This window comes from Cydia splendana, chromosome 3, assembly GCF_910591565.1.
Source record: "Cydia splendana chromosome 3, ilCydSple1.2, whole genome shotgun sequence".
NCBI classification, from domain to species: domain Eukaryota; kingdom Metazoa; phylum Arthropoda; class Insecta; order Lepidoptera; family Tortricidae; genus Cydia; species Cydia splendana.
The window spans coordinates 2,874,947-2,889,729 of NC_085962.1; the positions used below are offsets into that span (position 1 = coordinate 2,874,947).

At 41.8% G+C, this 14,783-nt stretch overlaps 2 protein-coding genes and 1 long non-coding RNA gene across 3 annotated transcripts in view; 1 reads left to right on the forward strand and 2 right to left on the reverse strand.

The window, feature by feature from the left end:
• Positions 1 to 14,783, reverse strand: part of LOC134806470 (uncharacterized) — a 484,735-nt gene that overhangs the window by 177,678 nt on the left and 292,274 nt on the right. The window lies entirely within an intron of this gene.
• On the reverse strand, positions 2,632 to 6,931 carry LOC134806457 (lipase member H-B-like). Its single transcript, XM_063779738.1, has 6 exons — positions 6,680 to 6,931; positions 5,674 to 5,849; positions 4,684 to 4,814; positions 4,262 to 4,443; positions 3,502 to 3,654; positions 2,632 to 2,990 (listed from the first exon to the last, which is right to left on the reverse strand). Exons 1-6 carry the CDS (start codon positions 6,771 to 6,773, stop codon positions 2,638 to 2,640), a joined length of 1,089 nt encoding a protein of 362 aa, XP_063635808.1. The 5' UTR covers positions 6,774 to 6,931; the 3' UTR covers positions 2,632 to 2,637.
• LOC134806454 (heparan-alpha-glucosaminide N-acetyltransferase) overlaps positions 14,247 to 14,783 on the forward strand; it is a 62,972-nt gene continuing 62,435 nt past the window's right edge. The window contains 1 exon segment of the mRNA XM_063779736.1: positions 14,247 to 14,651. Coding sequence (XP_063635806.1) covers positions 14,457 to 14,651 — 195 coding nt within the window. The 5' untranslated portion in view covers positions 14,247 to 14,456.

Below are 14,783 nucleotides of genomic sequence, written 5' to 3' on the forward strand. Positions count from 1 at the left end.
GATTAGGAATTATTAAAAAAAAATCGCAGGAAATTAGGGCAATCGCCCCGACTGGTCCTTTTTTTCTAGATATATGCCATCCATTTCAATTAAATTTAAATTACGTACATTTGTGGCTTTCTATGAGAGAAGGGTCCTTATGCATGGTGTATATGGACCCTTCTCTGCTGGAAAGCCACATTTATAAGGAATCTGCCGCTCAGTTCATTTTTGTTCACATTCCACCCATTTATTCCTATTTGAACGTACTTGTGTTGTGTATTGGGTTTTTAATGCCCAATAAAAGTCGATTTTATGGACTTATTGGTAGATTTGTTAACGCTATTTTGCTTTTGCTAAACTGGCCTATAAGTACTCTAAACAATGAATTGTACATCATTTATATAATCATGAAAGTTAGCCAATATATTGTAAGTGGCAAATCGTGAAAATGGGCATTTTCACTTAAAATTGTACCATTTACTTTTATTCCAAAATCCATCAACTTTTGGGTTCCTTCTACATAGAATCACGAGGACTATCGATTAAAAAAAAAATTCAAATTTGTGACGTATTTTCACATATATTTTGTATGGACTGTCACAAAACTGACACCCAAAATTTGTATAAAAAAACTGGGGACACTTTTTTTCTTTGTCTCATTCAATAGTACTAGTGATCCTGAGTCTAAATAACCCAAAAGTTGATGATTTTTCGAAAAAAAGTAAATGGCACAGTCAACTGTAAAAATATGGGTGCACAAATCATCTCAAAAATATGTCCCATAGCTCTTATGTCAACGAATTAAGCACTATGGGACATATTTTTGAATAAGTTGGCTACACCCATATTTTTACCGTTGACTGTACCATTCTACCATTTTTTCTGAAAACCCCCAGTCACCCAATCAATTTGTGATTTTATTGTTGTATTGATATGATTAAAGTTATATTGAGATCTGAAAGTTGCGGGCGAATATGTTATCACTTAACAAGTTTAAAGGTTAGACACTGGGTGCGTTGGCGTGCACGTGCGCGTGCTCTAACATGTTGGCGGCGTGCACGCACACGTCACGCAAACGGTGTGCCGTCTCTCATAAGGATCTGTATATTACAACGCGCACGAGCACGTCTACGCACACGCATCCGGTGTGCACAGGTCTTTACGGTGAATCAATTGTTTTATAATGCACTGTATTTTTAGTTCACATTTTAGCACAAAATGAGATGTGTCATTCTCAAGCGAAAGGCAACATAAGACGCCGTTTCAAAGCATTCTTATTTCTTTCGAAAGGTGGTTCCTTTTGTCTGAGAATGTCACAAATAATGTAAAGAAAGTGATAATTACATTTTCTGTACAATATTATAATAATTAAACGACTTAAGGTATATTTTGGTGTGGACGTCTGCGTCTTAATATTATTATGATTTATGACTGTGTTTATTTTTAGTTCAGTTAAAGTATAGATAGGAATTATTTTTAGACGTACTATTTATTGGAATAAAGCTATTTCAAATGCTTTTGCATAATATGGATATTAGTTGTGTATTTTCGGAGTAATCGATATTTTTTTTGGCGTTTTGTGATGTATTTACTTCAGTTTTGTAGGGTTTTATGTTGTATTCAAAATGTCATATTGAGTAAATAAAAATGTGAAGAGATCTATAAAGTCCTCAGACCGACTATAATGAACTTTCCAATAACTTTTTATATTATGATGAAATGATTAATTGCTTTTCATTAAATATATTTCTGTTTCATGAAAGTCTTTTAAGATCTTTTTTTTTTCATTATTTGAAAAGACGGAATACCTATACTAACTTATTTATGTATACGCAAAAATTTAATTCAATTCATCATCAAAATTATTGTGTACTAAATTGTAAAATCAATAAACCGTATTTGTTTTCATTTTGTTTTTTTATGTAATTCACCCGCATATAAACGAATCCATGACACCTCACTCACGAAGATCGGCTCAGTAGTTTCCATAGAAGGTAGCAACCCATAGAAGTGGTATACGCGTGCCTCCGTGAGGGACAAAACATACGCAATGCGACAATATTAAAAATACGTTTTAACATTCCTGACAACATACCAAAAACAATCTACGTAATTCGGTCGGGTTATTTGTGGTACTACTACCATACCATACCATACTAAATTTATGGTGGGGAACAACCAAAAAGTGAGACTGTGACAAGGACAAGCAATAATACCGCTTTCTCTGCTACTCCTACTGAAAGTTCCATAAGTGCATCTCGTTCGGTCGTTTGGCCCCTCACCCGTTTCATCTCTATATTATTGTACCTCTATGGTAGTTTCGATGCTACGGCCGAAGTTGGAACATACGACACAAACATACACAACCTATTACATTCAATCAGCGGCTACGTGTGCGTGCTAAAATATTGGAGCCGTGCAAGCACGTCACGCAAGCGGTGTGCCGTCTCTCATAAGGATCTGTATATTACAGCGCGCATTAGCACGTGCACGTTTACGCACACGCATCCTGAGTGTACAGGCCTTTACACTTACATACGTTGTCGAGGACCATACATACTTGAGTTTATTTTCTAACCTTTAATAATATCCTAGTATAAATGCTGTAGGTATAAAGGGTTAGTAACAAAATAAACTCCGTATTATCTTTATTTGTCACACCATCACATCGCCCTCCGGCTCAACTGAAGTCTTTAACAAATAATCATTATGTCCATATCTCCTCTTCTTCAAACCCTCTTCCCCCAAATAATACGGCGTTCTTTCAGACGTAGGCAGGTAGTATATCCCCGGCTTGCTATGGTTAGTCTTAGGCCCTAGGAAGTTGTAGACTATGGGTTTACTATAGCAGTCTCCCCTGCGCGCCTGTTCCATAGTGTCGCAACGGACTGCAATGAATTTGTCGGGGTTGTCGTAGGCTAGGAGCCAGTAGAAAGCGGAGCGGAGGTGGGAGCAGAGTAGGAAGCACGGCATGATGAAGTCTCCTACCATTGATGGTTGGAATTCACCTGGAAGAAGTAAAAACTTTGATGAGTCGGAACACAAAAAAACGTATACCCAAAATACGTTTATTTTGTGTTCCGCACTTTATTAACACCTAACTAGTGGCACTGTGAGCTAAGACCTTGCGAACCCTCATGGCTTCGTCATTAAAAAAATCGGAAAATTGAATCGACCTGACTGATTGATTGAACTGATTCCATATGTACCTCAATAAAAATATAAATTCATTCAATAACGAATTAGCTTTATTAAGGTGATGTTAGGATGGCAACTGGAGCTGAAATACTGTTGTGGTTGCGGCTTTGACCGGGCGTTGTATCTGTCAATTTTGTCGATAAAAACTATACACAAGTAAAGGCCCGAGCACACCGGCTGCGTGTGCGTAGACGTGCACGTGCACGTGCGCTAAAATGTTGGAGCCGTGCACGCACACGTCACTCAACCGGTGTGCATGATCTGTATATCTGTGCACGTGCAAGTCTACGCACGCGCACCCAGTGTGCACAGGTTACTTACCGCCATTAGCATAGAAATCTACGTGGCCCATTGGATGAGCTATACCAAACCCGTCAATATTAGTGTGTAGAGCGTCCACACGCTCCGCGCCGCCCGCGTTGAAGCGCTCCCAGGGTGGCAGGTTGCGGAAACACGGGCCGGCCGGGTCCAACCCTGTAAGATTACAAAAAACCATTGATGATATATCTCAGGGCTGGCCTTACGGGCAATAAGAATGAGGCATGAATGGGGCCTGTACAGCGGTGTGCCTACAACGCGATTGGTTGAATGAGTCTCCATCACGCGCGCGATTGTTCGCAACTATAGTTGCGTTAGACTGCACGATTGGCTCAAATTCGTGAGTGACACCGCTGAACTAGTAAGGTAAACGTACTAGTGCTCGACATGCTAATGCCCAATAGATGACACCGCGAAGGGACCGCGTCGAGCACCAGTACGTTTACCTTACCATTTTCGTAGACCTCGGCTAAGAACTCGCCCCTTTTACGTGCAACCCCCAGTAATTTAAAGCGAGGCCGAAGGCCGATCTGCGGGAGTGCAGTGCTTCTAAGCGTTCTACCAAGTCAACTGTTTTGATAAGCGGAGCCGGTAGGCCGAAGACCTGCCGATGAAGCGTCGAGGCTTGCGAAGGCCGAAGGCCTAAAGTTTTATCTGAGAGGCGCGCTGGCGGTGAAGTTGGAGCTTAAACACGACCCAATAGTAAAATTGTCTCGATAAGCTCACGTATGGTCTCTAGTCTCTAGAAAAAATAAATACTAACCCGTGAGCCGTGCAGGCTTCCTCCCCGTCAGTTCTCGATACTTGACGGAGGCGTAGTAAGCGATGTGGGCTCCCAGACTACCGCCTGATATCTCCAGTCGGCTCGGCGGTAGACCCCGGCCAGTCAGCTCGGCCAAGAACTCGCCGAGAAGTCTACCCAGCGGTCGCGTGATGCGCGCTGCCCTGCCGGTATTTAAAATACTGACATTAGCACCCTAATTTTTGACCCCCGACGCAAAATAGAGGGGTGGTAAGGATGACTCACGCTAGACAGGGCCGGGACCGGGCCTGGAGCTTCCAGCGCTTCGTTTTCTATTGAAAGCACCGCGTGATCACCGATCAGCCGTCATAGAAAATGACATGTCGGACGCCTCAGCCCCGGCCGGGCCCGGTCTAGCGTGAGTCATCATTAAATCAACTCACATGGGATAAGTCCGGATGAGCAGCGGGAATACTTCGACCAGGATAACGTTGCGGCCCAGGTTCAGATACGCCCCTGCCACCGACCGCACTACGGGGGAGAATGACGCGTCCAGGTACCCGGCTATTAGGACCTGGAATCATTGGTGGTAATGATTATTACTATAGGTACTACTATTAATTAGTAGGTAATGACATGGACTTACCTAGTTAAAGTTGATCAATAAAAAGTATATTCAGTTCATTATTGTATAGGTCTAACGTCTAATTTTGCAAATGCATGGCGCTATAGTAAGACAGCTGTAGCTCTCCTCATAGGTCTACCTACTACGGAAAAAGCCAGAGGAAGGCAAAAAGACTAAGAAGAAGAATTGGAATCATACTAAAATAGTTACCTACAACCTAGCTACCAACCTAAACTGCAAAACGCAATTCAAGACCAAAAAAAGTAAGAAAATGTTGCAACTGCAATACGCTACCACCACCACCACGCTAAGATAATTTATTTATTAGTAATTTTACTCCTACGATTTAAAAAAGTACTTTTATTTACTTATTTTTACATAAATACAAGACACGCTAGTAAAAAGTGGCAACATTTTCTTACTTTTTTTGGTCTTGAATTACGTTTTGCAGTATAGCTACAAGCTGTACTGTAAGGTACCTGCGCCTTTTACTCTCTCATGGCTGATTCCAAAAGTCCTACCTTACCTCTCTTCTCCGCTTCCTCAGATCCAGCCAGCGAGCCGCGCAGGCCGCTCCAGCCACGCTGAGCCGGCACTTTGCCTCCCTGCTCCTGATGTAGCCAACTGCTGGCCCCATGAGGGAGATTCGCCCTACAGTCACCCTTACCTGTGTTCTCCGCTTCCTCTGATCCAGCCAGCGAGCCGCGCAAGCCGCTCCAGCCACGCTGAGCCGGCACTTGGTTTCCCTGCTCCTGACGTAGCCAGCTGCTGGTCCCATGAGGGAGATTCCCCCTACAGTAACCCTTACCTGTGTTCTCCGCTTCCTCAGATCCAGCCAGCGAGCCGCGCAGGCCGCTCCAGCCACGCTGAGCCGGCACTTGGTTTCCCTGCTCCTGACGTAGCCAGCTGCTGGTCCCATAATCACGGCGCTGAGGGAGCGCCGAGTTTTGTCTGTGAACTCTGTTGATGCATTCATGCCTGGGCCTAGAAAAATAATTGGTAGCTAAGAGCCATAGTTTAACTAAATCAAGCTATATACGTTTGGAAACCTTTTACCCGACAAAAATACTCGACACAATAGTAGGTACTCTAGTACGTATGAACAGGGATTGCTATAATCCCTTCCCGTAGTCTGGTAACTAACATATACATACAACAAAATATAATTGAATACTAGAACACGTAATGACTTCGATGCGTTACGCAACCCCACGGTGTCAGGGAGCCGACCGTGGAACCGCCGGAACTTGACACCCTTCAACGACTTCAACACTCTTTCCTTGGTAAAGGTCGCTGAGTATCGTATAGCATCTCTATTAATAAAGTCTTCCGTACTATACTTTCAATAGTACTTTCCCGGAGTTTGCTTGTGTCTGTTAACGAATCCTTGCAAGTTAAATAATTACCAAGACCCAGTCCCCGAATTAAGGATGACTCACGTCTCACGTGAGACCGGGCCGTGTCCGGACCGGAGCTTCCAGCGCTTACTTTTCTACACGGCCCGGTCTAACGTGAGCCATCCTTTAATTTCTTTTCTGCGAAATTGTATCAGAAATTGCGATAAAAACATGGAAATATTGACTTCTGAAACAAGACGAACTCGCGAATATATGACGCGTCCTACCTAGCGTGGCCGGCGCGCCGGCCGGCTCAGTATCTAAGGTTGGTAGTCCACCTGTCCTGTCAATGTGCGTCTCATATTTTGCTTAATGAGAGAGTGAGACGCAATGACATTGGACCAATAAATTGAATAGGTGGAATACCAAGCTATCAAAGCTCAAAACTGCCCCTAATTTGGAAATTCCCGAACTTACAATCACTCATGTATCCAGCCGGGCTCCCCGAGTCATACTCGTAAGCGACACACGCACACATCCAAATCACCACTAAAAAAAGTCGGGCCTCCATCACAGAAAAAAACAAAAATTCAGCACCAGCGACTGATCGCAGCCCAATTCATCTCGCGAGTGGCGAACTTCACAGAGTTTCCTTCGCGAAGGTCGACCGATTGAAGAACGAAACGCGCTGCAAATATCTAAAATGCATGGGCGATTCTGTTGGTGAGTTTTCCTGACCTCGATTTGTCATACTTACCTATGTTTCTGAAATAGCTACACGTTGAGCATAACTTAATATTCAAGTAAAGTAGGTACTTATAAAACAAAGTCCCCCGCCTCGTCTGTCTGTGACTCTGTGTGTATGTATGTTCACGATAAATACCTACAAAAACTACCGAACAGATTTTCATGCGGTTTTCACAGACCTATCGATAGAGTAATTCTTGAGGAAGGTTTGAGTTTATAATTTGTTAACATAACACGTGCAAAGCCGGGCCGGGTCGCTAGAGTAACATACATGTATCTATGTCTGGTAGGTATTCGTTTTCGTTGCTATTGTTTCGTTGTAAAATTGTAATACTCGGAACTAACAAACAAAACTATTTTCTTTGTATAACAATTTTGAGCAACAAAAAATTGGTAGGTCACCTGGTATATATTATATGTTTGGTAAGTAAATGTTCATGCCAAGCATGTCGTTTTAAAATGAGAGCATACCTTCGATTGTATGGGAGCGGCTTTTTGTTGGCAGGTTCGTGTGACTCATAGTCTAATAAACTGGTCTTCTCTTCCCAGAGTGACACAAGCCTACGTCACAATAACATTGCCACTTTATATAGCGCTATCGCAATGCGACAGCGCTATATTATCATATAGCGCTGTCGCATGATGACGTAGGCTTGTGTCAGTCACGTGGCCACGAAAAGACGGGAAGAGAGGACCAGGCGGAGTATATTATTATACCATGGTGTGACTCTTAATGCCTTGTTATCAAAACCGTATCCAAATCAGAAAAGAGAATGTCCCTCCTGTAGTACCTACTGTAAACCAGTCAGCCCTACCTAAACCTAACTTAGGTCAAATTTGAGGTACCTAATATACCTAATAAGTATTACGTCGGATTAAGCATTAGCTGGCATTCGGGTCAGTGCTAACTGGTGCTTTTTAGACCTACTGTGAAGGTACCTACTATTGACTTGACAGTAGCCTCTAGGACCTCTAGGTATACCTACTTACCTCAGGTATCGGAACCGTTTTTCTCAATAACTTCAAAATAACCATATACCTATTATTATTTCGAATTATTTTGTACTCCAAATGTAGCACTCAGTTGTGTTTTTAGGTAACGATTTCGTATTATTAGATTGCCCAGTTAGAAAAACAACAAAGAACGAATAATTCCGTTTTCGTTCCCATACAAAAAATACCCGTATCCGATCCCTGACTTACCTACTTAATACCTACGTCATAGAAAGTAGTGTCGGACGGAAGTTACAGCCCGGACCCGGAACGTTCTAAAGTGAGTCATCCTTTATGCCTTCTGTCGGTCTCCAGCACCACATTTAAATGCTTCCAATCTTAAACATGCATGGAGCATACTTACACATAATTGTACGTGGAAGCACTTTGCACATACCCGCCTTGGTTTGACTTCGCGTGATGATAATCACAGGTGAGATTCGTCCGATCTCGTGCAGCATTGGCGATTAAAATAATCTTTGGTTTAATAGGTGCCAATTGCCTACAAATTTCAATTTGGTAGGTAAATAAAATAAAAACGTTTATTTTACGAATTAGAGCAACATACGATTGTCAATGACAAATGATCTATAACTTTTCATAATGGAAGGATGGATTTGTTTAAAGAAAGGACGTTTAGCACGAGGAATCTTATACATTGAACCCGCTTGTTCAATGTCAGAAATTAGAATACCTACAGTAGAATCTGTGCGGAAAGAGAAGAGTCGTGGAATGTATTGGACCCATTGACGTATAATATCTAAGGACGGGCTAATGGGGCACTAAAAATGGTACTAGTTCAGCGGTGTTACTCACGAATTCCAGCCAATCGTGCAGTCTAACGCAACTAGTTGTGACCAATAGCGCGCGATGCGAACTTGTCAACCAATCGCGCGCGTGATGCGAACTCATCAACCAATCGCGTTGTAGCGGTTTCACACCGCTGTACTGGCCCCTGTCATGCCTCATTATTATTGCCTATAGGCAATAATATATATCCCACCAAAAACATTCTGTAAAAAACTAGCCAAGTCTCGATGGAGCTGCTTGTTTATCTCTAAAAAGTAATGAAATCTAGACAAAGTCGTGCCAAGTCTAAGGTTCCTTACTGCGATTTCTTTATTATTATAGTTAATGTTGTGTGACTTGGCCGTTGAAGGGTACACAAGGGTACAAAACCAGGTGCTCCATGACACCATTGCACCAATCTGTCGCCAGAACCGCTACCCATTGACGATGGAAAATTGCCACTTGGAAAACGTTGATTCAATAACCAGTCAATTGTAGGCTTGATAAAGCTGCGTATTTCAATAATACTTATGTATAGGCGAGCCTGAAACAAACACTTCTTTTTGAAGCGTCAAATCGACCATCGATCTAACATAAAATAGACGTACAGACGGACTTCTATCAATGATTAGAAGTCCGTCTGTACTGGAAATAATTTTTTATACTGTATGTTTGGTGTCATGGAGCACCTGGTTTTGTACCCTTGTGTACCCTTCAACGGCCAAGTCACACAACATTAACTATAATAATAAAGAAATCGCAGTAAGGAACCTTAGACTTGGCACGACTTTGTCTAGATTTCATTACTTTTTAGAGATAAACAAGCAGCTCCATCGAGACTTGGCTAGTTTTTTACAGAATGTTTTTGGTGGGATTTCACTTCTTTTTGTAGAAACGTGGGCATATTGATTTATTTTATTAGATTTTCTTATTTGACACATTTTTTTTCTTTTTAGGAGTAGTTTTTTTATTACCATATCTCTAAAGGCTCCGTCAAACATGAGCGTTTTCAAAGCGCGGCGTAAGCGGGGCACGATGCGAGCGTGACGCGAGCGCGTGGCGCTCGCGATCTGCGCTTGGACGCAGCGGCCCGCCGGCGCGCTGCGCGCGCGACCCGCTTTGATCACGCCCGCGCAGTCACACACAACACAGCGCATGTTGCGAGCGGTCACTCGATTACTGAACGTTGGACGTTGGAAAGCATGATCATGGACGTTGAATAGTTTCACGAGCGTTTTGTAGCCTGCAGTAGTATATTGCGACAATACTGCCGACTGCATTACTGCAGCAAATGTCAAATACGATGATGCTGACCGAATTTTTGATATTTACCTCAGTAATTCAGTCGGCAGTAGTGCATGCTGCAATCCTGCTGAAGTATAGCTGCCGACTGCATTACTGCCAAAAATGTCAAAGTTGATGTATTTTTAACCGCCTTAAAATAAAGGTTCTCAGTTTGACCCGTATGTATGTTTGTTCGCGATTATCTCGCGTTTGGCTGAACCGATTTTGATGCGGTTTTCAGAAAAGTGTTTGTTACATTCTGGTAAAGGTTTTAGTATACATAGATCTTTACCAGAATGTAACAAACACTTTTCTGAAGCTCTATCTTGGGTACTGCTCTCCCAAGTGCTCATCAAGATGTGACGGATGACCAAAATAGCGTGGGCTTATGTTGTACCAAACCTGAGTTCCACTAGGTACAGCCAGGGTTCAGCATCAGCTCTGTCTAAGGTACTGCTCTCCCAAGTGCTCATCAAGATGTGACGGATGACCAAAATAGCGTGGGCTTATGTTGCACCAAACCTGAGTTCCACTAGGTACAACCAGGGTTCAGCATCAGCTCCATCTTGGGTACTACTCTCCCAAAGGCTCATCAAGGCGTGTCGAATGACCAAAACAGTGTGTGCATATGTTGCACCAAGCCTGAGTTCCACTAGGTACAGCCAGGGTTCAGCATCAGCCCCATCTTGGGTACTACTTTCCCAAAGGCTCATCAAGGCGTGTCGGATGACCAAAAACAGTGTGTACATATGTTGCACCAAGCAAAACGCCTATGTCTGACGGAGCCTTAATACAGCTGAGACCAGCTGAGGGTTCTTCATCAGATACTTCAGACCTTCGATTTTTGACATCAAATGAAGCGGCCCACCAATTTGAATATTTTTTGTAAAGGCGGTATGTCGATCTCCAATAGTTTGGTTGGGCTCTTGTGTTTTCTAATCAGGGTCACCAGGTACTCCAGATCTTCGATTATCCTAGTTTTTATAGTTTTCCCTTTATGTGGCCATTAAACCCTAACTCTGTACCAAATTTCAGCTCTCTGAGTTTATGGGAAGTACTAGTTCTATTCTGATGATCATAAGTGAGTGAGTGTGTGTCATAAATGCGAAACTTTGCTTCCGCTTAACTTCGGAACTAAATGACCTACAGACTTGAAATTTTGGATTTTAAGTATGTGATTATAGCTTACTGGATGACGAAAATTTCTGCGTTCTGGTCTTATCCAGAGGTTCTCAAATAGGGACCTGAAAATGCGGCGAAATGGTTCCAGTAAAGGATGGTACGGCAGTGTTTGCTTTGCGCTCGACTTGGCGGGGGCACTGCCGTGCCCCCCGATAATATACTTAAATAATATATATATACTTAAAGATTACGTCTAAGCGAGCTGTCACTGTAACCACTTTTGTTTAGTGTACGATTAACAATGTAACTCCACCTTGCTGTAGCCATGTCGATAAAGTCATATCGATAAATTATCGATATTTCTTGCAATTTTAATTTTACTTCAAAGGTTTACCTACCTAAAATGAACAAAAACGCTTTTATTATTTATTGTGGTTTTCAGACCACAATTTTATCGTCACGCCCCAGCAGGGAACGAAGGGAAAGTTCAGATATTTAATTAAAATACATAAATACCTACTAAAATATGTGTTCCGCAATAATTGAATTATTTTATTATATTCTAATATATTCATTATCCATTAGCATTTCAATTATGTTTATGTTTAACGAAGATATTGAAGCTTCAATTAATAGCTATTTCGTTCCGCTGTGTAGCGTTTATCGATATATAACATGATTAAAATCGACTTTTCACATCCCTAAAAGAGCACACTTACACGTTTTTACGCACACATACACAGCCTGGATGCACCAAAAAAGGGAAAACACTTTGATTTGAAGTTAATTTTGTCATTTTTAAAAGAGCGAGGAGAGAGAAGTGATACTAGTTGCTGCGCCGTCAAAGTGAACAGACAACGTTGGGGCCTTGCGTAAAGCCAGTCCCTAGATATCTATGTCAATGATTGGACCCCATACATTCCACGCCTCTTCTATTTCCGAACATACTCTACCTATATTTTATTCACTTCGCCAGCGTGAGTTCGTCTGAGGTCCGTCTCAATAAAATAAGAATTATAGGAAAGTAGTAGAGGTACCTACTTATTTCATGGCCATTCTTAAATGCATTACATTACAGATAATTATTATAATAGTACCTTAGGTACTTGTAAGCATAAAAAAACTTTATCATCATTAAAATAAGGTATAATTTAGCACACATTTACACATAAATAGGTATAGTTAAAGCTATAAATATTGATTTAGTTATAATGCACTTAATAAGCTCAATTAAAAGGTCTGTAAAATATAATTAAGTATGATTTTATTGAAGGAAGTGCATTTAAAAGGATTTGCATTCGAAGGCTAACATGCGAAACGCATAACGCATAATACACTGCACTGTTGCATGTAATGACATAATGAAAATAGAAGGGCAAGTCTGGCAAGTTTTCTGTTGTGCGATGTTGCCAGGTGAAGAAAAATAGAATATGCGGAAATTGCAGGATGTAGAGTCAGAGGGCCTACCGCGAACCACGTTCGACGTGTTGCCTCTCTCTGTCGCACTTGTAAATTCGTACGTGTGTAAGGGAGGCAACACGTCTAACGTGGTTCGCGGTAGGCCGTCTGTTCGGAAAGGGCCCCATACATTCCACTACTCTTCTCTTTCCGCACAGACTCTATCAGCGCTTTAATTAAGTGATAACCTTTTTCGTTTCTTGCTATTAAGGTTAGATGGGGTATAGAAGACCACTGGGGCAAGAGAAACACTTGTAACGAATCCTCATACTTTTTGTCTTGCCCCGAGCAAAATAAACTATGCTAGTCTTACCACTCTTACCACACCTTATCTTACCTATCTAAAATTGAATCATGTCATTTTTTAGGGTTCCGTACCCAAAGGGTAAAACGGGACCCTATTACTAAGACTCCGCTGTCCGTCCGTCCGTCCGTCTGTCACCAGGCTGTATCTCACGAACCGCGATAGTTGAAATTTTCACAGGTGATGTATTTCTGTTGCCGCTATAACAACAAATACTAAAAACGGAATAAAATAAAGATTTAAGTGGGGCTCCCATACAACAAACGTGATTTTTGACCGAAGTTTAGCAACGTCGGGCGGGGTCAGTACTTGGATGGGCGACCGTTTTTTTTTTGCCGTTTTTTGCATTATAGTACGGAACCCTTCGTGCGCGAGTCCGACTCGCACTTGCCCGGTTTTTTCTTAATTATATAAACAGGAAAAATTTTACTAAATATGGTTCAATTTACTGGCTATTGCTTCCCGAGTTTCCTCGAATTATGTCCGAAAACAACCTCAACGCAAACATGGCAAAAAAACGTCAAAACGCAAAAAAAACTAGGCATTATGGCAACACTGTGCAAGAGTGGAAATACCGGTTACACTTGTAAACTCGTACAGCGTTGTGAACGCTTGCAAAATGAAACGTATGTGCAATGACATAAGGTAGCGTTTCCATTGGCTTCATTAAAATATTTTTAATTAAATAAAAATGCTATCAATGTTTGCCGATTGGGCATCGAAGCTTTGATGATTACGGCCCGGCCTTATTGCGAAAAGTTAGTCGACTATTAAGAGAAAAAACTCTTAATAGCGACCGGAACACCATTGTGCCAACCAATTGTGGATCTTATTATAATGTAGGTATATTAATACAGCATGTGACTTTAAATGTAGGGCTCGATTCTACTAGCTAAATCGAGCTACTTTTATTATGGGACCAACCCCGAAATCGCGAAAAAATTTTTGGCGTTTCCATATAAAACATCGACATTTGATAAGCCAAAATGTTTTATTTTTCAGCGCATAATAAAAGTAGCGAGTAGAATCGAGCCCTGCATTTAAACCACAATGATGATGGGATGGACACGGGACACGGGACATGGGAGACACCTCAGACACCCTCCATTATGAGATATTAAATGAAATAAACCCTGTGAATAAACCTCTTTGTCCGTCTGTTTTACTGCACGGCTTAAAATGTCGCTTTTTAACACGACACTATTAATCGTTAAGCGCCATAACCATTGTCGTATTTTTTAGAGCAACTACTTTATAAGGCGGACTTTCTTTCATTGTTAAATTGTAAGTAGCAAGGCCAATTTTATTTGGCGCGCTTACCGTCAGTACGTGTCCATACCACCGCGCGTTCAGACGTCAGTGCGTGCGCACTGGCCTGATCATTGCCGGCACCGGCAACATCCGTGCTTTTTTACCAGCCAGTGTGTCGCTTCCTTAAAAACACTGGCAGTTTAAAAAAAAGTCCGCGCGTTTTAGGAGCGAGTGTTTATTTTTTTCCGAAATTACGGGCCATTTTGAAGAATACTGGCCACATTTTAAAGTGTAAAAAAACGAATCATGAATGAAACAGTGATGGTGTCAAATAATACTTGGCAATGGTACCGGGAGGCTATCCGCTCCTGGCTCGAGGATCCTGGGGTGGTGGAATATCAGGGTTTGAACATGACGGCTCTGAAGATGGATCAGGCTTATATGGTCGCGGATTCGGAGGTTGATGTGGGGGTGTACAGCGTTTCGGATGATTGTTTTCGGGTAAGGGTGACATTAGAAGTAAATTTTCTTACTGAAATTTAAAAATAGAAAGCTTGTGAGGATAGATGTTACGTATTTACGAAAAAAAAAAGGATGAGCGGATTTGAATGTAACCTAGCACAAAAATACTTT

Bases quoted from the DNA above. Each gene is read 5' to 3' on its own strand.
- LOC134806457 (XM_063779738.1), bottom strand. From the start codon at position 6,773: ATGGAGGCCCGACTTTTTTTAGTGGTGATTTGGATGTGTGCGTGTGTC. The intron at 5,850-6,679 runs GTAAGTTCGGGA...TTATTTTTCTAG, and splicing joins GGCTGGATACATGAGTGATT to GCCCAGGCATGAATGCATCA. The intron at 4,444-4,683 runs GTGAGTTGATTT...AAATACCGGCAG, and splicing joins CTCATCCGGACTTATCCCAT to GGCAGCGCGCATCACGCGAC.